The sequence below is a fragment of the Chenopodium album genome, chromosome 19 (assembly GCF_948465745.1).
Source record: "Chenopodium album chromosome 19, dcCheAlbu1.1, whole genome shotgun sequence".
Lineage (NCBI taxonomy): Eukaryota > Viridiplantae > Streptophyta > Magnoliopsida > Caryophyllales > Amaranthaceae > Chenopodium > Chenopodium album.
The window spans coordinates 1,056,751-1,081,688 of record NC_137852.1 but is presented as its reverse complement, the minus strand read 5'-3'; the positions used below and the strand labels follow the sequence as shown (position 1 = coordinate 1,081,688).

At 32.9% G+C, this 24,938-nt stretch overlaps 3 protein-coding genes across 6 annotated transcripts; 1 reads left to right on the top strand and 2 right to left on the bottom strand.

Moving 5' to 3' along the window:
* Positions 1–3,573: 3,573 nt before the first annotated feature.
* LOC145595397 (uncharacterized) lies at positions 3,574–10,028 on the bottom strand. 4 transcript variants are annotated; one of them, XM_081651799.1, is made up of 6 exons: positions 9,752–10,028; positions 9,512–9,644; positions 5,772–6,030; positions 5,122–5,209; positions 4,368–4,434; positions 3,583–4,076 (listed from the first exon to the last, which is right to left on the bottom strand). In XM_081651799.1, exons 2-6 carry the CDS (start codon positions 9,575–9,577, stop codon positions 4,023–4,025), a joined length of 534 nt encoding a protein of 177 aa, XP_081507925.1. In that variant the 5' UTR covers positions 9,578–9,644; positions 9,752–10,028; the 3' UTR covers positions 3,583–4,022. The 4 variants fall into 4 exon arrangements, with proteins under 4 accessions (XP_081507924.1, XP_081507927.1, XP_081507925.1 ...); XM_081651800.1 differs by having other exon boundaries at positions 9,512–9,652; positions 9,752–9,786; XM_081651798.1 differs by lacking the exons at positions 9,512–9,644; positions 9,752–10,028 and adding an exon at positions 8,509–8,711 and having other exon boundaries at positions 3,574–4,076.
* A 951-nt stretch (positions 10,029–10,979) lies between these two features.
* On the bottom strand, positions 10,980–15,640 carry LOC145593675 (phospholipase D alpha 1-like). The gene is made up of 4 exons (XM_081649982.1): positions 15,517–15,640; positions 12,288–14,235; positions 11,450–11,930; positions 10,980–11,232 (listed from the first exon to the last, which is right to left on the bottom strand). The coding sequence occupies exons 1-3, from the start codon at positions 15,613–15,615 to the stop codon at positions 11,494–11,496; spliced, it is 2,484 nt and encodes an 827-aa protein (XP_081506108.1). The 5' UTR covers positions 15,616–15,640; the 3' UTR covers positions 10,980–11,232; positions 11,450–11,493.
* Positions 15,641–22,807: 7,167 nt separating this feature from the next.
* Positions 22,808–24,291, top strand: LOC145594957 (ethylene-responsive transcription factor SHINE 2-like). The gene is made up of 2 exons (XM_081651305.1): positions 22,808–23,185; positions 23,453–24,291. Exons 1-2 carry the CDS (start codon positions 23,103–23,105, stop codon positions 24,033–24,035), a joined length of 666 nt encoding a protein of 221 aa, XP_081507431.1. The 5' UTR covers positions 22,808–23,102; the 3' UTR covers positions 24,036–24,291.
* The last annotated feature ends 647 nt before the right edge of the window (positions 24,292–24,938 follow it).

The following is a 24,938-nucleotide window of genomic DNA, read 5'->3' as shown; positions in this document are numbered from 1 at the left end:
TGCATGCACGATCAAGTTAACATTTAATTAGCTTAATTTTTTTATATTAATGCTCCATAAGACCATAAATCATCTTATCTTATGAATTGAATTACAGCAAATGGTTGAACGTTCTATTGCACAGATCACCATTCTATTGTAGTGCTAGCCAATTACACTACTAAACCAGTTTGCAAAACTTCTAAATTCTCTTAATGTGATTTATATAATTATTATCAAAATTTTGGGGTAATATAATATCTCATTAGTGCAGAAATAATGTTTAATAAGCCATGATGGATCAAATTATACTAATTTATTTAGATATATATAGTAGATAGGGATATGTCTTATCTTGTTATTTATTTTATACAGGCTAAATATGGACTATTAATATATATGTATCTTCTTCACAAATAGTAAGATAATGAGCTACTTGGACATACTTCACATGAAAAGTAAACCAGTCCTAGCAAACCTCAAACAATCAATAAATAACATCGATTAATTGAAGCGTGTTTTACTGTTTTTTTTATAAATAATTTCTCAAACCTATACATGTACAATGTGCTAGCTTAGCAGCTCATCATTAAATGCATTTTGCATATAAGAAGATTAAAGAGGAAAACAAACTTTAACAATAATAAATACCTTTTGGCGCGCGTGAGATTTTTTTTCCATAATTCTAATGCTTTAAGGGTTTCTATTAGAGGACCAATTCAACCAAAAGCTTAAGCTTATGGTTGAGGCCCAGGAATATGTTTTATACTCTATCAGTTTCGTATAAATATAAAAGAAAAATATATAGGAAAGACTGTAGTGCTTAATAATGTGGGAATTTTTCATAAAATTTCTAAACTAATAATTCGAATACCATTTTAGAATAACATTAATTTTTATATATAATATAAGCCCTAATTAAATTAAGAGCTTACTTGTATTACATTATATACTTCATATTATTATGCTAGTATAGAAAAAAGGTGATGTGATCAACTACGTATTTAACCTTTCATGTATTGTCACAGCACAAATGTACAATCTTGTATGTTGTATCGAAACATACAACAAAATTATGCCTTGCTGGTGGCAGTAACACACACAAGTTGAATATAAAACTTGCGATTACAAGTGTGACAAAGTGGGCACTATAGAGAGAAAATGACTTGAGGATGTTGAGGTTAATCTTTTCAAGCAAAAGAAAGGGAGGATCAACGTTGAATGCATCAATATATTACGTACTTGGTACACTGAATGTAATGAGGTGTGGTTCGAGTGGAGGCTTTTGATTTTAAATGCACTCACAAAGAGGCTTAGCTTATTTGAATTTAAAAGATCAGTAGATATTTTTGACTCGTCTTTATAATCTACAGTCCCTAGATCCGCCACTGGTTCACTTCATGGCCTCAAGATCACATGTTTGATTCTTACCAATTGCAGTTTCTGGGGGTGAAAAATCTCTTATCGCTTGTGATTCAATACATTAAACTTACTAATTTACAATAGACATCCCTCAAACATAAGCTCGAAATATAAATAATAACAAATTGAAATGAATTGAGATCATACGACAACCACGTATACTTTCAAAAACACAATAATGGATGTTGAAGAGGATGCAAGTTGTGACACAAAGGAAAATGAGCCTTTCTCTCACTGTCGAGAATATCAAGTTTTGACATTAAAATTTGTAAGAATCTTATCTACCCTCCATTCTCAAGCATATCAATGGGTTGTGGGCCGAAAGCTTTGAACACTTCCACAATCCTAAGGGAACAAATTGCCCCACTATACGTCACTCATTTAATGACCATATTTCTCACGGTTTTCTCTCTCTTTCTCTTGTAGTTAAGTTAAAAAGTGCCCATTTTTATTTATGGTCATAATGTCATACGAAGTACATACCATAACTTTATTTTTTGAGATACTTCTGTTTAATATAGGAGAAATTCCGACCACTCTTCACAATTGTATTATACACCTCGTTTTCAATGTAACCAACTAGTCTAGCTTGCAGTAATAATCATGAGTTATGATTTTTGAGAGACCTTAACAACTAAGCTAGCTAACCTTTATACCAAACACTAAGTTGCGAAAACCCTCTTCCTTGAAGTATCGCCATACACCCAACTATACATACTTCGTTTACTAGGGCAAATTGGCAACATATTGATTGTCAATCATAGCAATTACAGTTGGCCATCAATCAATTATGGAGAATTGCATAATACATGAGATGAAACTAGCAATTTCAGTGGTGGACTGAAGCTAAGACCAACCCCTTGAATGCAAAATTCATAGTGGTGTCAAATATCAACTATTTTTTGTTACCTCCACCTCCAACATGTTATGAAGCACCCTCCTTCCCCCTTTCCCCACCAAACCATTAAAGCAATAAAAGAAAGAAAAAAATTTACATTTTTTCTCCACTTTAATTATATTTTAATGGGGACGAATCAAATAGAGTTTTATAAAATCTCTACTTTAATTATAATAGAACTTTTTTTTTTTTTAATCACATATTCACATGCATTGACCGAAATCACTAAGAACAGTAGTAAAATGAGTATATAAATTGGATTTTTAATGTACAAGCTTGTACGGCTGCTAAAGCCACAAAGAATAATGATGTAAAATATTAGACCATTTACATATAGCAATCAATTAATAAAAAGATTTTTTTTTTTTTTTTAAAAAAGCGTCTTTCAGTATAAATACGCAATTTGTGAGACAAAAGATTCAAAGATTCTGTTTCTCTACGTAGTACTTGCAAAGTTGCAATGCTTTGCTTCACACTTGCTAATTCATAACTTTAATCAATAACATCTTTAATTCACATTATATAAAAGTTGTACTATATGTATAGTTATATTTTGAAATATACACAAGACAATTCTAACAAGATCTTTTATAAATATATTTTTATTGAGTGTAAATTCTCTAAAAATCAAAGTAGTCATGTAAATAGTACTCCATACAAAATTTAAGTTAAAAGTTGCAAGTATTATAAAACGGAGAAAAAGTTGGACCACCAGGCACCTATCCAAAAAAGAAAAAAATGGACCAACATCGACCTAACCTTTCAATATTCATAAGCTTTGCGCCATTCATGTAAAATCTCGAATATATGCGGAGGAAACAGATTTTCAGCATATGCCAAATAGCTATTAAAATATCTCTAACACTACTGATAGAATTTGTATTATATAGTTAGATCTATACTTCGTAGTACATTATGGTACTTTGTTGCTTCTTTGAAAGATCTCCAACTTAGCTACATTGAATGTGGATGTACCGGTGCGTTTGTGCCTCACACATCCAGATAACATACTGCACATACGCGTATGTTACTGAGTACTCCGTACTAAGTTAGATTACAATCTTAAGAGAAGACTTTTCCAACTTTTGTGTATTATGAAGAAAAATAAAATTAAAACAAGTGCGTTGGGATAATCAGCATTTTATTGAGATGACAATGGACATTTTCAGGAGGAACAGGCGTAATTCATCGCCATTAACAAGTGCTTATAGCAAGTTATGGAGTACAATCAGGGACAAGATAGCAAAATTGGCAAAATAGTAGCAAAATTAGGCATAAAACCACTTAAAGAATATTTTTTCAAGGTACCCTGTGTTTTTACAAACCAATACAATTGAAATTTTATGTTCTGCAGAACATGTTTCTCTATGATTGCAAGGATGGAAAATAGATTCCCACAAACTTCCATCAAATACGCTAATTCAATCATTTTTCTGCACATTAGATCATGAAAAAAGATGACTCAAGTCAATGACATCGATTACCTACTAATCATGCAGATTAATTTACTTGACGGCAGGAAATTGAGAATCAAAGCTAGAATTTTATCAGATTTGAAAAGTTTTCGACTTGAAGTAGGAAAACAGATGAGTTCTGAGGATTAATCAGGCTCTAGAGGTGATCATTTAGCTTTGCTACTAATCATCTTCTGGCACCAAACCTTTACAAAATACGCGTGGTTGCTAAAAGGAAGAATCATCAGTTTTCAAGATTTTGGTATTGTTCAATCATACAAGCCTTCTTGCTCCCAGACATCAACGAGAAAATCAACCATTTCCTGCAAAAAGAAAAAAAAAAAAGAAAAAAAAAGCAATCAAACATTGGTAAACAATCACAACTATTACGGAGTACTTCTTTAGTTCTTATCAAATTGAGGTCTTCTTTATAAAGGGTCTGCAACTACTAAAATAGTTGCATTTCGTAAAAGTTTAAATTTTAACATCATACTATTGGAAGTGGCCTATTATGTTGGGCTTTGGGGTAAACTAAACCAGAGATGCACCTATAATTTTAAATAGGGGAAAAACAAGGGGGAAAACAAATAACAGCTTGTTCAGTAAATACTTACAGGCAGAGGGATGGGTTGAGGAAAAGGCTTATTCGTCCCAAGAAGAGTCTCGTATGTAGCATTCCAACTGCACAATACAGCAATTTGCTCAAATTCGTAGGAGCAGTAGTAAAACAACTCAGGAGGGAGGGCAAGAGAGCATCAAACAAGATCAGAACTACTAGCCAATGACTTATATTCATTGACTAAACAATATAACAACAAAAGAAAAGAGCCTAAGCTCAATAGTCTCCATATAGTCCTAGCATAACCTATCCGATCAACACACATAAGTCAACTACTTGTAGACACACCTTTATGATTGCAGCTTGGACACCTATAATATTGAGAAGTGAAAGGAGTTAAACCTAAGCCCTGGAAGACTTCTGTTAACGAGCCTAGAGCACTCAGTCTGGAAGATTGTTTCCACTTCAACAGCTTCTTCAGTTCTCATTAAAAAATCTGTAAGCCAACTCATTCCACTCAGAGGGAATACATACCGAGAGCACCCCCAAAGGTCTAAACAATTTTTTTCCGAGGCTTTAGTTTTCCTATTTCTAACCAACCAACACCACAACCTATCATATATCTTGCTCTGATAAATGAATCTCGAAAAAAATCATCTGTAACACCCTTTGAATAAACCTCAAGTAACCTAATAACTCAATTTCATTCTATCTCTTTCAGAATTCAATCAGTTGAGTAATTAACCACATAGATTCTGCAGTTCAATAAATCTACGTTAGGCAACTTTAAGAAATACAAATTTCCATACCTTAATCTGGGTTCACGCATTTTTGGCTGGTTACGGGACTTTTTATCACCAACCCACTGCTGCCTCATTTGGTTCCAGAGAAGTAGGCCTGCATCCAAAGAATTTCAATCTATAAGTAATTGAAAATTTCTTGGATACTTAACTAGGAAAAATATATTGGCTTTGAAGTACAATACACTTCGTATAAGAATTCTGTCACAGGGATGTCTTTCAGATGACTAGAATCTTCTGCATAACCACATACACAGAAATGAAAGAAGAGAAAATAATTCTTTGAATAAATATTATAGCAGTCACCCCCAATCATCAATTATTAATTAGTAGATCCAAAGACCCCAGCATTTACAACAGTAATAAAAATAATGTTGAAAAAAAAAAAAAAAAAAAACAAGACACAAACACAAACTGTTGTCTTTGAGGTCTATTTCTCTACCCAAATTAAATGGATGAACTACAAATAGAAATCTCCAAGAATCAGTATGTATAACCACTTCAAATGTTACATGGTAATAAACTAATAATAATACATGATCCATTTCTTTTAGGCACTGGAGATGGGGAGGGAGAAATCCCGATTAATTACAGGGAAAAGTTAAGCTGGAATACCGGCATGGAGAGTTGGGTTGGAAATTAAGAGGAAGAAAACTTGCCATTATTTACAAATTCAGAAGGATTGCTTGTGCTTCCACAACCACCATGGGGATCAAGGTTCTGATTAGAGGCACTCATAGATGAAATGCTTCTCTGTGACTGAACTGCACTATTGTCCATTTCATATGAGCTGCTCCAAATATCGTCTGGTAGGCTTGATTTCTTTACGGATCGGCCTTGTATTTTCAATCCTTTTGATGGCTCATCCACAGCGATTATTAGTTGGGGCCTGGTACAGCATCCAAGACAACCACTGCTCTGTTGCAAAATCAGGCATTTTTAAAATGATTAGTACCACCCTCTCAATATTCAACCATAAATAACGAAGTTCTATATAGACTACATCAACAAAACAATCTAAGCCTATGTTCCATATACACACAAACTCATATTTTGCTGAGTTTTGAGGTAAAAAAAATTGTTAATCTCTTCACGTTACAATGGCAAAGTTCAACCATTCACATGACAGGCTTACAATTATCTTAACAAAGAAAAGTGATAGTATGAAAATTGACGAAACGAGATAAAACAGTGCAAAAATCGAGGGCAACACTTCCATAAACAGCAAAAGCAAAATATCAACATTGCATTTCTGAATGCAAGATATGTAATAAATTGCATCATTCTTCCAAGACTTCCAAGTTGAAAGGGATTGCCATACAAAAGAAAAGACAAGGGATGTGAACCTAGGAGGCTATCCTTACCCCATATCGTAAATGGCAAGAAGTCCAAACATAAAGTTAAGTCCTCACATCAAAAGGAAAACCTGAAGTCATGCTAATTGATTTGGTAGTGTGAAGGACCCAAGTGAGATTTGGAAAAAAAATCATCATGGATTTAGCTACGAATTTCAAGGAATTGGTATGGTTTTGAACTGATTTAATTACAGGTCATATATACCAAAAAAAAAAAAAAAAAAAAAAAAGAGAGCTTTATTATTCTAGCACAAGCTAATATCTTTGAGCAAATTAGAATAGGAAGACACAAAGTACTGTACAGAAAAACTAGTTATTGCCATCTATACTAAATTACTAATGCAGACATTAACCTAGTTTTAGAATAGATTTTTAATTACATCTCCATGCTAGCACTCGGGTAAACCCTAATCACCTATTACTGGAAGAGGAAGGGAATTAGAACAGACACAAGCATATATGACATTAGCATAACTCAAGATGATATACAGAAATCCTTCGTACACGTCGGAAATCATAAAAAAGACGGGTTACTATTTTCATTTGAAACATCAATGTCACTGACCACCACTATGCGTTCATATAAGAATTTTTTTTTTAAGAGCCTATTCTCATCCAGGCTAGAATGAGCCTGGCAAAGCCATATTAACAAATGATTCTTGTTGTACACCATATTCTAGGAAGACCTGTTGCCAGCTAAGGGGCTGTCCCATAACCCCATGCTATCTTATGTTGTGAACTCAGAAAAACCCACGAGAAAGCACCAAGCTACCCATGAGAAGGAAAATATCCGGACACATATTATGCAAACACATAACAATACAAGCAAACTTGGGAGCTCTTTATCAAATACCACAATGCAATATAATGGTCATAGAAAATATACAAGCAAAACCAATTTCCTTTTTGCCTTCTCAATTACATAACTAAGGCCCTAAGTTTCATAACTCTTTTTATAAGTTGCAACCTATGTAGAGTTTTTTTTTTTTTTTTTTTTTTTTTTTCCCCGAAAAGCTAAGAATAATAAACATTAGTATGTAGAGCAAAATGCACAAGGGGATACTATCCTAATCAAGCCAATACATTCACTCTTTCTATACATTGCAACCTATGTAGAGCTAAAGGCACAAGAGGATAATAACCTAATCAAGCAAATAGCTGGGATGCCGATGATGTTTTATGATCCGAAGAAAATACAATACAACTATGCAAGCAAACAGATACACAAGTTTTGTGTACTCAACAGAGTGTTTAACCGGGTTTATAATTATTAAAGAGGAACTCAACACTCTACAAGAAGTAAGAAATCAGCTAGAGATGACATTCCGGAAAATTGAAAGACCTCAACTGACGTAAGGTTTATTATCTTTCAGATGTCATAAAATAACCCAGTCGCTTTTTAACACCCAAGATTAATAGATACCAATTTCAATTTAGTGTTGATTGTTGAAAGTGTAGTAAATATGATTTTGATTGATTACAATTGACTTTTACTTTTTAAAACTGATTTTATACCGAATCAAAATCTTACAAGGTTGGCAAAACAAGGTATAGGGCCAATTAAGCAAGTAGCATAAAACGTTGAAAACTTTATAAGAAGATATGGTCTACTAAGTAACTATCATAAAGGTCTCAATACACAAAAAGTTTATATTGTGCATAAATGAACAATAATTAGAGCAAATAACTCAAACATGGGTGAAGCTAAAATCAAAGGTTTTGGAAGAGCATTACTCTATATGTCAGAATAGCTACTATCCAATTTTTATACTTCAATCTCATTCTACACACAACAACAAATACGTCTACCAATGTGTGCACAAGCTTCTGTTGTCAAAAACTACTCTTCAACTAAATTTTCTTCTAGCACTGCATGCTATACAAACATCAGAAATCAGAAAAATTTAGCAGAGTTTAACACTCTCAGCACCACAAAAAAGAGCAAGTAGTTATGTTACGCCTAATATCTAAACCGCTTTGCAAAACTAAACTAAAAACAGAAATTATATGAAACACTCAAGAGAAAATTGGAAACCCTTACATTGAAAAGGTTCCTGCATACATTTTTTATCTTTTCGATCATGAAACAAGCAAGAGCGCCAAAATAAGCAAGGGAAAGCCCCAAAAATGAACAGCAAGGCTTTCTCTCAACACAGTTGTCAATTTCAATCATCAAACAACATCTTGAATTCATGTTTTGTGCCTCAATAGGTACATAGAACAAAGAAATAGAGTGGCAAAGAGTGCAAAAAGGTGGGCGCGAAAAATAGAATTAAGCTTCTCGAGAATTTTAGATACAACATATTCATAAGAAAAGCCTAATGTCTCTCAATCACCTGTCACAAGTTACCTCACAAAACAAGGCAAGACTAGATTCCAATCCAAAGAGCAAGCAAACTCTACTTATACTATTAAGGCATCTTTAAAAAACAAGGTAAAGAAAACAACATAGTTTCCACAAAAATACTAATAAAGGGTACACAGCTGTAGCTTACCACAGTTGAAAGAATGGATTATGAGCTGTAGTATCTTAAACAGTACTAAATTTAGAAACTTGTTAAACTTATTATTCTTAAAACTTACTCATAAAGTACCCTAAACCCGAAAATACTTGGATAATACTATAAATGGGGCACAACTAAGGCAGGTTCATTTGAAGTCAAAAGGTATAGATTGCCTCTATTGCAAATCTTCTACTCGTACTCCGTAGTACGTAGTACTAATTACTACTTACGGAGTATAAACATCACAAAAGAATCCAACATCGCCACAACAGTGACGTACACGAGATTCGATCCGAGGTCCTGTGGAATACTCAAACTATAACCAACTAAGCTAATCAACGTCCGCCCCCACCAAATAGTAATGATAAAAATCAAGAAACAGTCAATTTGTTCAATTAAATTGAATCCTTCAATTTATCCAATGACTCAACAAATGATTATACCAATTCAATTTACATAAAGAATTAGAACAATTAACCAAAAGGGTATTAGATTGGAAAGAAAGAACAGTAAATTTAAATTGAGGGAAGAGTGACTCACCCCATGCATGCAAATATGTGAGAAATCCAAGAATCCAAGCAGAAATTGTTGATTCCCAACTAGCATTTACTGGAATAATCACACCCAGATACTCAATTTGCTATTTTGAAGAGATCATCATACTTCATATAAACTGAACCCAAAAAAAAAACCCAAAAGTGGGAATCAGTGAACTCAGCAATTCAAAAAGTAATTGAAGAAAATAGCAAAAGATTGAATTTAAAAGAGAGAATGACAGACCTGATAATTGCAAGCTGCTTCAAGAAACAATATTGAGTAATTTTTTTTTTTTTTTTTTTCTGGGTTTTTTATTGACTTTTTTTTTTGGTAAGTTAAAATTCAATTATTGGGAAGGGAAAAAGGAGGAAGAAGAATAAAGTTTTGTAAAGAATATAATTTCTTTTTATTTTTTTTAGGTTTCTTTAAAGAATTGAATGTCTAAAATTATTCTAGTTGGTGAGATTTTTCAGTTTTCAGTTTTCAGTTATGGATAATAAGGGGAGTAGGAAAGAGGGGAGGTTGGCCATTTAAAAAGGGTAGATGGAAATTAGAAGATTGGAAAATTACACTTCTTGTCTGTCTGTCAGTAGATTCAAGATCTTCAACAAAAAATATTGAAAAAAATAAATGATTGCAGGAAACTTTTGAAAATTGAAATACGTAGTTTCTAGTAAGGATAAGAATGTGTAAACGGACTAAAGTAGATATACACTACTCCGTGTGACAAAGTGAGTAAGGTTAGAATATAATAATATCGATTGATTTTGTGAAGATATCATACAAAGAAGTGAATGCAAATCCTTTGAGGAAATCAAACTAATAATAGAGTAGCAAATAGCAATATCCTAATTAGTCAATGTAAAGCAGTAAACATATGAATAGTGCAAAAATCAAAGTGTTGCGATTATTACGAAATAGAGGTCGGAAGGAATATTAGTTTCTTTTCGTGACAATCACTAAGAGTGGCAAGTCTTACAAGAGTTACAACTATAGTTGGAAATTGTGAGGGTGACTGAAAATTTTCCTTTTTTTTTATAATATATAAAGGGAAATCTAGTAGTTATTGTTTTTTTTTTTTTTTTTTAGATGAAACCTAGTAGATAAGAGCACTCCAATCACAATGTTTCCTGTTAGTTAGGCATTGTTAACGACAATTTGACAATCACTTATGTTTTTGATTATAGGGGATAAGGATGACAAATTTGACAGGGATGCCATACTTTTTTAAGAGACAAAAGTCCACAACTCACAAGAGTTTAAATGACATTCATACCTTGAAAAACTTAAACAATTTATAGCCAATTTGTCAATGATATTATCATCTAATTTATTTTATTTTAGAAGAATTCAAATTTGATGCGTTTTCTAGGAAATACTCCGTACTTCAGATAGAACAAATGAAAGCCCTCCAATACTTGCAAACGACAAATGAAATGGATTTCCAGAAGCAAATTCCCTATAATATACATGAAATAAAAGTAAAAGTAATGGTAATGTTGCTGTCTTAAAAGAATGTTTATGAACATTGTATTCTGGTTAAATACATCAATTCTTCTATTGTCTTGCCTAGGCTATTAATCATTCACCTTTGCTAATTGCTATGTTTATGTACAGAACAACAAAATCCCTCAACTTTTGGTCTTCCTTCGCATTTTGCAGCTCTTATCTTAGGCATATCAGTCTTATGCTTCAGTTGCTCGGCTGCTCAATGAAAGATGCTACTGCAAGAGATAGCGCAGCAAAGAGGAAAAGTTATACTCTGAAACATGATATAACTTACACCGGTATACTCTACAGCTACATCTTCCAATGAGGATCATCCTTAAAAAGAGCTGAGATCACTTTGAGTGATTCATAATTACTCAAATTTACAACTATTTTTCTGAAATGTCTGTAATCATTAATCAACAGGTTCAAAGAATAAATGCGTTAACATACCCATTTGTGTTTTAAGTCTTGTATTAGAGTACGTATCAGTGTTACTAAGTAGTAAGTATAGGAGGCAGCAGATCGGACTTAGTCCCAAGAACAGGAGCAATGGTGTCAGGAAAGAACTTTTCATCTTCAGAAAGCGGGGTAATCTGTCCCTCTTTTGTGACTTCAATGGGATATCGAAGGAGGTGGCCAGGCAAGTCTTGATCGAAAGTTTCACTAGAATATATTTTCCAATGATTTTCAGCAAGAGTGTTCACAACTTGCATGCATTCCAGTGTCTCGGGACACAGAAATGATGCATGCGTATAGTGAAGGTGCTCATACCACAGAGCCATTCTAAAGCCAAATATATGCCCCTTTGCTGGATGCGCTGCTGTTAAATGATGCGGCTGGTAGGCTCCCATTGCTATCTCTGTGTCTCTTCCCCCATCCATTGACCGCTGGTTTATATTTGCAGACCCAATAATGATGTATTCATCATCAACTGAAATGCAAGAAATATAAACAATATTACTGCAGAAAGAACCAAGCAATTGAGGGACAAACCAAGATGTTAGGCTAGAAATTTCTAAGGCCACATTGCATTCAATTTATCGTGTGTTTATTGGTAAATTGCTGGCTTCTTTTTCATTTGTGTCAAAAACAAAAAACGAATTTTTTTTCCCTGTCATTTTAACACAGCTCCCTACTCCAAAAGGCAGCTAAAAGAGATCAACGAAGGGAAACACATACATAATTTCCAACAAAAAGAGATTACGACTTATTAGTAAACCAAGTAAAATTTGAAAGGAATAATTAAAAAGAACAGACCATAAAATAATTGCAGGTGAGCACAAAATACCTATCATCATCTTAGCATGAACATATATCATGAAACGTCGATTGCGTTGAGCTTTGTCATATTCGGTATTAGGCACTGGCTTCTCTGCAGGTTGTTCATCACCAGTTAACGAAACCTCCCGATTACCAAGACAGAAAAACGATAAATAATCTCTTGGGTGTGCGTTGAGACTCATGCGTCGTATGGCATTAGCAATATCAGTATACATCATTTCCATTGTCCTCCTCTGCCAATATAGTATTGCCTGGACAGCACCACTTTCAGGCTGTCCTTCGGGCCACATAGGGATTACAACATACACAGAAAATCTCTCTCCAGCTTCAATCTTGCTGATGATCTTCAGTGACAGCTCTTTTGGTATGATATGCAAGGCATCAATATCTTCATCGGGTTTCCAGGCATACGAACTTCCAAGAAAGTATTGGTTTTCAATGTATATAAAGTTCTTTGCTCGTCTGATGGCATTTATGTATCCATCTTGAATGCTACGATCTATGATACTGCCTCTATCACAGTAAAGGCCAACCTGAAAAGCTTTATCTGGGTCTGATGGGAAGCCTACCCCTGGTTCTCCATCAAGTACCACCGAACCTCCATCAATGGATCGGAATATCTGAACATTCCAGGATTCTTGTTCTTCTGCTGCTGTCATTACTTCAAAAGGTTTGGTTATTCTTTCCTTAAGCTCATCTCGCGAATATAGGAACTGCTTTCCCACTTGCTTAGTCCATCTTTGTTCAAAGTTATATAGCACATCCCATGCGACAGGTCCTTCTAGCCGGCAATGGATATCATGCCATGGTTCCCTCGGGCCACCTTTTTGTATTGAAGCTCCTGGAAAATTAGGCTGATGGAAATCATCCTTGTGAACTGTTTCTAATGTCCTAAAAAGAGAATGCTCTTGTGTATCATATCTTCCATCACAAAGATCGATACCTCCTAAGAAACTCACAATTATCCTCTTTTGTGATCCAGGGCTCTCACAATCAACCACTACTGTCTTCTGATGGTGTGTAAGCATAGCATCCACCTGAACACCCCGTATCGTGCTTAATCCTTGGCCAGCCCTGCGGGGACACTTAACACACCGTACATTTGTGTTCTGAAAGTAAGCAAATGTGTCTTCATCATGGGTTCCCATTAATCCTTGCCTATTAAACGGTTCTGAAGTTTTATCATCCCAAATAAGTATGAGAACTCTCATGTCTCTCTCTGTAGCTTTCTTCTTAAGAAGTTCTCCTAAAGGAAGATGAGCAAGATCCCCTACCGCCTTTTGCCTACGAGGATCCCTTATTAAGGTGATTTTTGTGTTTACAGACCAGCCAGCTATGTAAATCAGGTATTTTGCATTGACAATAGCATCAAATATATCTTCCCAGCATCGCCGTGACTCATAATTCTTACCTTCAGAAAGCCGTATGAAAGGAAGAAAATGGTCAGACACATGTGCATCTTGATAGAGAGAGACTTTGCAACCTTGTCTCTGTCTGAAGAACGTGAAAGGGACTCCTCTGTACTGTGGATTTTGGATGCCCCGAGACCAGTTTGGATCTCGAGTTGCATCCAAAAACTGTACAGTGACATGGATTTGTGATCGTATGGAGTTGCCACTCTCATCGAATATTTCAAGCCATCTGTCTACTGGTCGACCTGAAATGACTTCTCTAACAGGTAAGTAAGCTTTTCCAATTAGAGTTGCACTAACAGGATTTTCGTCCTTGACAGTAAAAAAAATATTCGACACCTCATGGGCACAATAGACACGAAAGGGTTGAGACCAATGAGGCCTTGAAGGGTGGGTAGTAATGATTTTTGTCCGTGCAACTCTTGCTTTATCCAGATCAATTGTGGCATACAGTCTGAAACCTGCAAGCTGAGGACTGCACGCGCAATATCCTTTGATTCTGTACAATAACGTTCTCCATACCCTTCTTGGATCATCAAAACTCTATTTCCCACCAAGTAAAAAAATAAAAAAAGAGGTAGCTAAGTCATTTTTGATGATTTCATGACTAAATGCAGAATCATGATGATAAACTATGTTTGTGCTACACGCGAAGTAATATGTATTGGAAGAATCATTTCCATTATTTTGCATTATTCTTGAAAACACCAATGCTATGTTGATCAAAGAAAATGAATTATAAGAAGATCAGAACTATGGATGATTTAACATTATAACTTGGTATTATGTTTCGTCTTAGGCAAAGTAGCTTGAAGTCTCATGAAAAATGGAATTACATATTTTTTGTTTACATCTTTATCACAAAATTTAAGGTCCTCTATGTAACATAATTCCTCCAAAGCTATGGAAGTTGTTTACCAAGAAGGGCGTAGGTAATTTGCACTCCCACGGTTCTCATATATGTTAACCATAGTACATTATTGCCCGAGGGGCCGAGGATGATTAACCATAACAAATATTGGACTTCCATAAATCCCATATCAGGGTCATTTCAAATGATTTAGGTAGGTTTTAGACAACCCTGGAAAAACAGGGATACTGCGTTGCTATTTGAGGATAATATATCATAAGCCTTTTTGTCCTTGAATAAGCAATATCACCATAATTAGCCCACTTAGGCCTCCCTTAGCAATCTTTCATAAGGATTAATTATAGGGTTTACAAGACCAATTAGATACTACTTGCGTTTCAAATTATTTGCAACTATTTGACATGAAGTGTGAATAGAACATGTCTAATCGTTGCAATTCCATTCATCTAAACAAATACTTGTACAATACTCCATGACTCCCTCCATCTCTAATTGTTGCCCCATGTCAATTTTTTACTTTAATAAGTGAGGCATAAAGTGGGTTTTTGTGAAAATAAAAGTTGTGGTTCCAGACATATTAGCTTGGGGCAATCTTTGAGGAACATTTATGCATGGGAAAAGGGGCAAACAATTTGGGACAGAGGGAGTATCTAATACGGCATATAAATTTAGAGTACCACGTGTCCCTCTTTAAAAACTGCGTCATACAGGTTAAAACTAAGATAGAAATTAAATCGAGGGTTCCAAACGACAACCTATTATAACATAATAGATGCAAACCTATTACTCTTCAAGCAATCAACTACTTCGTACTATCTTAGTTCGGAATTAATAGTCATGTAAGTATGTAACTCATGGTTCAATAGTGTAACATAACATAAACTATAGTAATATGACAACTAAAATCGAGATAACGTTGTAACAACTTGAGAATAGCTAGCTGATAAACTAACCTGTTTCAAAAGGGGTAACCCACAACCCAAATGCAGTCTATCAATTTCATGTATTTGGGCATAAAGCACCCCATGAAGCAATGTGGTCCTTCGATTCATTCCTCAGCAAAATCAGTGAAACCCTGCAAATTTAAGAAATGATCAAATTAATCACCCCAACAAGAAAACCCAGAAAGTTATAAACGCTAAAATGTTTCACAAAGTAAGTTATAGCAACCTTTTCTCAAAAGGGAATTGAAAAATCTGAACAGATGAAATTGCAGAAAAGAAAAATTGGTAGAATTGAACAGTATAAATCAGGTGGATTTTTTTGCAGGAAATCTCCATGAAAAAGCCAAGTTTGTGTAAAGCAATGGATTTCTTTAGATGATTCTTCATTCTTTCCTCGTTCGCAAGATTCTCTTTAAAGAATTCAGAAATTTTGTTCTCAACTCTCCTTCCAAGTTTTCTTTTATCGCAGTTGGGCAAAGAGCCAAAGATTAAACTAGATGATTGGTACACTACTCCGTAACATAAAACATGAAAGCCTTGAATCCCTTGATAGCCGTGGTAGACTCGTAGTAAAGTCGTCAAAAATTGACTTGACCCGAAATAAAACGTAGCCCATGCCCACCCAACTTAACTTAAGAAAGTTCGAACCCAATTTCAAATCATAATATGCAAACCCGATTGGTACGGATCTCATTGATTCAACATCAAGTATTATATCTTATACTCCCTCCGTCCCTAAACATAGTTTTTTCGTTTGACATTTTACGGTCTTCATTCAAGATATGTTTTAAAACGTCTATGTATCTATTTTCATACGCCTTAAAAATTATTAAATCTAGATATTAATAAAATATACAATGTGAAATCCAACAAAATTACACGTGATAATCTAACGAAAATTTATGGTTAGGGACGGAGTGTATCAATAAATCCAATAATATAGGATAAAATAATATTTTGGCTATATTTCTTGTTGTAAAATTTATACTTCGTACTACGTAATTGGCAAAATTTGGGCCAGAGTATAATCCAAGTGTGATTATTTCAGAAACGTAAATGACTAGTTGGGCTGTTTCTCTTTCTAATTTCCAAAAAAGTATTTGGGCCAGTGTATAATCCAAACTTTTGGGAGTTGGGTCACTAAGACTTACCAATAATTAACTGTATTTATTTATTTATTTATTTTTATTTTTTTTTACAAGAATCAATGATTAAGTATATTTATTTATTTATTTATATATATACTAGTATTTATTTTAAATCTTTGTACTTCGTATAAATTCAGGATGCTTGATGTTATTACTCTTATGACTTTAGCCTTTTTAACTAGGGGATATCGCGCGCGGTATAGGTAGTTTTTCAAGTTGAGTCATTGCAGTTAGTCTTAATACCTTATGCATGTTTGCATATATTTTATTATAACTATTTGTACATATGCGGTCGATTAATATGTTGAATGTCATGTATCTTAGCAATGCTCTAAACTTTAGCAAATTATTTTAGAATTAGTGAATGAGTTCTTAAAAGTATCGAGTTCTAGACATGCAAATGTTTGCTATATTTAAAGTACAGATTGAAATGGTTCAATTAGCAGGACATCACATGTCTATATTTTACTTGTATTCATATAAGATACCAATACACCTGACTTTAAGTTTTAATCGGTTAAAGTTATGATCGTAATAATTACAGTAAATGTCATTTAACAATGATTGCCTTGTAAATAATTTATTTTACAGAGTAAATTGATATTATAAGTTAGTAATTTATTTTGTTAAAGTTACAAAAATAATGAAGTTATTTTCTTGAATCGGTGAAAAATGCAGTGGACAAAATGGACCAAGTAACCTGAAAAACTAAGGGCCTGTTCTCATACGATTTTTTTCAGTTCAGTTTAGTTCTGCTCAGCTCTAATAATTTCAATTCAGTTCAGCTCCTAATTTCCTTCTCTCATTTCAGCGAGCAATTAAATTAACGCTGAAACCCATGTTGTGAAATTGATCAATAATAACAAATTAACAATAAAATAAATACATTGATTATTCATAAAACATTAATGGGGGTATAAAGGTAATTAAACATTTTCAGGGTTAAAAATGTCCTAACACTATTCATAAGAGTATTTTCCCACTTTTTATAAGGTGGGGATAAGGTAGGGATTATCTTTTTCGTTGCGTTTAAAAAATATATATTAAAGTATATTTTTTTATCAAATTTTTGTTGCTTCAAAGTTTTAATGTAGTTATTTATTTTATTCTTTCTACTCGGTATTTATTGTTCAAAATTTTATTATTATTTGTTCATTTATAATTTCATCAAACAAGCAGAGTTTTTTAGTACTTAAATAAGATTATCTTATCTTCATTTCATCATGTTATCTTAAAACTTATACTCGTATTTATATTTTTTAGAATAAATTTCATTCATAATATATAAAATTGGAAAGTATGAGGTTTAACTAAATCATCTTTTTTTTTTTTTTTTTTTTTTTTTTTTTTTTTTTTTTTTGTTACAGGGTGTATAGTTGCACACTTCTCATCAATAATATAAACTATAGGCTATACAATAAGGCCTGTTCCCATACGAATATTTTCAGTTCAGTTCAGTTCAACTCCTAATAAAATTTCCTTCTCTTATAAAATATTCATTTCAATTGAGTTCGGTTCAGCTCTAATAAGTTCAATTCAGTTTAGTTCAGTTCAGTTCAGCTTAGTTCAGTCAATGAGAACAAGCCTTTAGTCCATCGTATCGAAGCTCTCAAAGGAAGCCATCCACTTGACTGGTCTAGACTCGATCCTTGAAAATATCTTGTTTTTCTCCCATAGTTTTGATTATGTGTCTTGGTCTCATGTTAGAAAAGATGGGAATTTTGTCGCCCATTATCTAGCAAAGCTTTTTCCGTTTGATCTTGAACAAGTGTGGGTTAATCATTGTCCGTGTGAGATTACCCCTTTTGTTTTGATAGACTCGATGTCCCTAAACTAATTGCATATCACATTAGTCTTTGATTATTTTTAATCAAGTTATTCATTAATGTTGCTAACTTGAATTGCTTTATGCCTCATATATTGAAAAAATAACCTAATCATTCATTAAAGCTACTACACAATATCATTTTACTTGCCTTACCATTCATTAAGATTAGTTCATCTTTTAATCTCCGCTTATTCTCTTGTGGTGGATCACACAGTCACCCATCACCATCCAAATTTTCTTTCTTTCTTTTTTTAATTTTTTTTTTTACCTTCCATAGATTATTTGTGCGCAAATGGCAATGAAACAATTAAATTGGGATGATCGAGTATCATGTTGTGCAAATTTTGAATGCTAAAAATCACCAAACAAAAGGACAAAAGTTCAAAACGAATTTATGCGATTCTAAAAATAAGAAAGGGATTAGATAGATGATTTAAAGTCTTCACTTCACATTTCCTTCCAAAAAAAAAAGTCTTCACTTCACATTGTGCATGGACCTAAATGGTGGCTTAATGAAAACATAATTATTATATGTTTTGCTAACTACTCCTAATTAATTATATTAATGTTCATTAAGGAGAATGTAGATGATGGATCTCTCTCACCCGCTAAATTAGTACTCCGTAATCATCATCACATTTTGCATAATGTACGGTGGACAATTACGTTTTCCTCAATATTGCATGATTAATTAGCTTAATAAATTTCCCTAATTTGAGAAAAAAAAAATATACAAATTTTATACACCTATACTTTGATGACTTTTTATTGAATAGCCAAAAAATAGAATAAAAAAGTAGTTGGACCCATTATTTTAGGACTCTAGGTACAGTTAGTTGGGCATTTTACACTTAGTTTTTTTACATTGATGGTAGTAAGGAATATTTGCAATGAACATGAGTTTGCGGTTAGTTTGTTAACTTATACTTTATCTTTTTGGAAATAATAATGGATCAATAGCTACATTACTACAGTAGATATTCGTAAAGCATGATTAAGTATATGAATTAATTTTATTAAAGGTCCTTTATGAAAGGTAGAGGTTTTTGCATATAGCGTTACATGCAACCTCCGATCCCTAAATAACGACACTATTTTGATTGGTCCATACTCATGATTTTGCAATTAATAATTAACATGCAACTACATATACTATAGACTACGACATATCGAGCGAGCTAAGGTTTTTTGTATCAATAACTATTAAGAGTAACTTCTTGTTAAGTTGTTTGTACATTTAGACCAATTGTCGATATATATAATTATAAACTTGTAACAATTTGAAGTATAAAAATACCAATAACGAGTAACATTGATACTGTTATTGTCATTGATAACTACAACTGTTATTGACGGAACCTAAACATTCATAAAATAAAGATCTTAGCTAGCGGGAATCAGGGAAACTATTATGTTTATGGTACGGGATGCAATTTTTCAATCGCATGAGAAATCAATTAAATTGAGCCTTTTCCTTGTGACGCATCTTAGTAAATAATTATGATGATTGCATTTTCCACAAAATATGTCTAGGGTCCTACAAGTTTAATAGTTTTAATTAATTGACAATTTAAATAATATCTACCATGAAAAATGACATTTAACTATATTCACAAAAGGAGGGTAACATAATAACCTAAACCATTGACAACTTAGCCATTTATCTTTAACTACCATAAATTAGGATAAGAGTATGTTTATTGGTCGTTTAAGATTTACGAAGTCACACTCTATCAAAGTCATATTCTAGCATCATACAAACATACAACAACTGGTTGTTCAACTTAACCGTTTTAGTGGTGTTTCATACACAATTATGGAATGTAAGTTGGATTTTTCTTGATGCTAAATGAAGATCTACAAAAATTTCGTTATTATTAGGTGACACAATACCAAAAAATGAAAACGTTTTATAAACTAATTAAACGTTTCTTATAATAAGATTACGATAGATCTTGTCAAAAAAAAAAAAAAAAAAAAAAAAAAAGATGACGATAGAATGATGGATTGATTCGGGAGATTGCATCATTGACAAACCAATACAAAGTCTTTATATTATAAGTACTCCAAATATAATACCATCAAAAGAGTGCATCACTATCATGATTTTATACAAGTCTTAATACTACTAACATTTATGAAGTATTCCGTATATTATACTTATTATAAAAAACAGAAAAAAAAAAACAAAAATAAAATAAAATAAAAAACACTCTTGGATGATGTGAGGACAATAGGTAGAGACTAGCTTGGAAACTCCTTTAATTTTCTTATGGCTCATATCAATGGTGGTTTTATTTTGCTTTGTTGTTCTAAATTCCCACGAGGCAAAATTAAAGATCATAAGCTGGAGCATTCATTTTGCACAATCCCTTAATTAGAAACAACGTGATATTAATTGATTAATTTAATTTAACAATTTAATTTAAATCCCGTTCAAAAAAAAAAAATTTAATTTAAATAAGTGTATTATGGAGTAACATGAACCAATAAAAAAATGCGTGACACACATAATGACACAATAGTAACAATTATTTTGCACCAATTAATTAAAACAATAGTAGCAATTATTAAGAACTTTTTTATAAATAGGATTGTAAGGGACTAGGAAGTACGTACTATACTAGTAGTACTAATACTACGGATCGTAATATTGAAAAGAAGAGGAAAAGTAATCATTCAATTTGGTTATTTACTTTAATGGTTATCAACTTTTATTGGTTGAACAACTTTATTTACGTCGTACTTGCGTAAAAATTTTGTAGCCTCAATTTAGATATTAAACTCGTGGACTCATAATAAAAGTAAATACAAGAAAGCTTTATCTTCTATTTCGTGACATTTATTCATGTCTCATTAAAGGTCACTTGTTAATTATGACCAAATAAGTGGCAAATTGTATTTAGTCTAGTGGTAACCGGTAAATATTGTATCTTATAATCATGAGATCATTCTCCATTAAAATGGTAACTTAAAAGTAGAGATCAGACCTTCCTCCTCCTCCCCCGTCCTAAGAAACCTTTATCGTTAACCTAAGTTGAGTTGACTCGTCTGAAATTTCAATCAAGTAATTTATATTATCATTAGAGAGTCTAGGACAACTAACCTACAGTTAGCCCAAGAAGAGTGTTAATTAGAGAGTCTAGGACTAGGGGTGTCCGTTCGGTTTTCGGTTTGGATTTAGTCCAAATCCGATCCAATCCGAAATATAATTCGGTTTTCACTTTTTCAATCCGATCCGATCCGAATTTCTCTCTTGATCCAATCCGAATTAAAATTCGGTTATTTGGATCCGATCCGAAAATCCGAAGTATAATACATTATTTTTTAGCTCCTAATACAATTATAAAAATAAAGCTTTAATAAAAATAAAAGCCTTTAAAATAATGAGTAAAATAAATAGTTCAACGTCAAGTCATTAATTAATTAATACAAAGTCTCCCTAATTTATTTTTTGTAGTAGTAAGTATTTGAGCTAAACTTCAAAAAATAAAGAAATCCATATTTATACAAGCTTAATTTTACAATTCGGTTTTCGGTTTGGATTGGATCCAATTAGGGTAAATCCGATCCAATCCGAAAATCCGAATTTCTAAAAAATCACAATCCGATCCAATCCGATTTAAAGTTCGGATCCAATCCGAATTGATAATTCGGTTTGGATTGGATTGGATTTCGGTTTTTATCCGAATTATGGACACCCCTATCTAAGACAACTAACCTACAATTAGGACAGAATCTCCTTATTGACTTTAAAATAAAACCTAATTAAGATTAATACAGTAGCATTCCAAATTCTCCTTGAATAATAGGTGCGGCTCAGACCCAATCTACGAAAGCTAAATTTGACACCTATCACTCTTATGAGTATTGCAAACAAAACATCCTTTTGCTCTCTTCATTTATAATTTACTTTACAATTGGGTCCCTCCACTACTTTGGAACTATGGTGCAGCACTGAACTTAGGTTTATACAGCCCCAACAATTTAATAAGGGCAGGTAGAACATTTAGTGCAACAAAGTACATACACTATGTCAAAATTTAATTTTAATTTTAATTTTTTTTTTATTTTTTTGCCCTTTTTGTATTATACTCCGCAATTTACTCTCCGTCTCTAAAAGATTATCTCATATTGATTTTAGATGTTCTTACAAGATTATTTATTCTTTAATTGAAAAATATTCCATTTATAACCTTATTTGTTCTTTTTATCTCTCTTCTCATCGGTTTTATGCCCCCATATGCATAAATTCGGACTTAGTTTACTTTAATTAAAAAAAAAAAAAGTAAAATTAAAATTCAAGCCATTCTTTTAGAAACGGAAGGAGTAATGAAAATCCACCGACAAGGCGACAACTCACATCCATATAACATGTCCTACACTATACTTTTCCTATTTTCTAACAATACTAGTCCTCTATTGGTCTCTCAACTTAAGGGTATAATTACCATTTTATCCCTCGTACGGCTATAATTGGGTGTGGTAGGACTAATATATTTGTGCAACAACTCACTGCGCAAAATATCAATTTATACTCACTTGTTGGCTCTGTCTGTTTTGCCTAGGCAGTGGAGCAGAGAGATTTTGGAGAGAGAAAGACTGATAATTATCATATAATGGTACTTCCTTCTAAGAAGTTCAGAGGCGTCAGGCAACGCCAGTGGGGCTCTTGGGTTTCAGAGATCCGCCATCCTTTATTGTAAGTCGTCATTAACTATTTATACTCGTCTTTTCCGTATCATTTTCCATGCAACCTGTCATTCTGTGTTTAAAGTATAATAGTCGCAAATGGTGCACACTATTCTAATAGGTGTACATTATTTTATACCTTTTGCCAATTCACTTATTTTTATTTTTGCTAGTCCTTATCTTGGAATTATGGTATATTTGTGTCATTAATTTGAGAATTTCGTTACATACTTTTATGATCTATGTGAGAAATTGTACAATGGTTGTGTGAATGTAGGAAGAAGAGGGTGTGGCTAGGGACATTCGAGACGGCCGAGGAAGCCGCTAGAGCGTATGATCAAGCAGCCATACTAATGAATGGTCAAAATGCCAAGACTAATTTCCCAAGAGACAAGACCAATTCATCAAGTAATGGTTCAAAAAGTAACACAAACAATGACCAAGAAAAAATTCCACCATTTAACTCAGCATTATCGGAAATACTTAGTGCTAAACTTAAAAAGTATTGCAAGGATCCTTCTCCTTCACTCACTTGTCTTCGACTCGACACCGATAATTCTCACATTGGTGTGTGGCAAAAGAGGGCCGGAAGTTGTTCGAGTTCGAGTTGGGTCATGAGAGTTGAGCTTGGTAAAGCCGCCTCATCAAAGGAAAACAATACCACTACGACTACTAATAATACAAGTATGTTGCTTGATAATAATGATGGTTCTCCTATATCATCTTCTTCATGGAACTCGACCTCGTCTTCTGTTTTAGAGGCAGGAGGTGAAGATAATATGACTGAAGAAGATAAGGCTGCATTGCAAATGATAGAAGAGCTACTCAACTGGAATCCTCCTACTTCTTACGTAGCTTGAACTAACCATGATTATTATAAGTATGATTAGTATAAAACTATGGATTATTATTAGCGGCATAGTTTTAATTAGCTTCTATATAATCATATCATATCATATAGAAATATTTATAGGATTATTGATTATAATGTCATAAAATAGCAATGGGTTGGGTTATACGAGGTGTCATACAAAGTATAATAATGTAATTTGACAATGATGAATTATTACTCAATTTTAACCCGGAAAATGGGTGCGAATGAGTAACAATTAGTGATATGAAATATGTACATATATCATATATGGTCCTATGAATTTCAAATGACTTTTATTATGAATTTTCGTCCATATATATAAATATTTATTTGACGGGATAGTCCATATATATTTAATAATTTGCATGTGAATTCTCTTTATTTGTAGCTTTCGTACATACAATTATTTTTATTTTATTTGATGTATGTATAGAATATGCTTTATAATACTTGCTCTTAAAAATTAAAAAAAAAAAAAAAAACTATTATTTAAACATAAGTTTATTAAAAATTTGTAATTCCAACGAACAAACAATAAAGAAAATCTATGAAATAAGTTAAATTATATTAGTGAAAATGAGTTTTGAAAAGCATATAAGTAGCATAAATAATTTGAATTGAATAAGAACAAATTTATTTTAATTACTTGCTAGTAGCAAAAATAATAACTAACTTTAGTATAAGAAAACTAATTCCAACAAAAATTAGGTCTTTGTACGCTAAACTTTGTTTTCAAAGAGATCTTATTTTTTTCATTATCATAATACACTTTTTATGCAAAATTGACTAATAAATATTTTTAGTGTTCCCTTATTTTTTTGTTTCTTGATGTATAAATGTTCTTCGGATTTTCGATGCTTATATCTCAATTAGTTTTGCTTCGATCTCT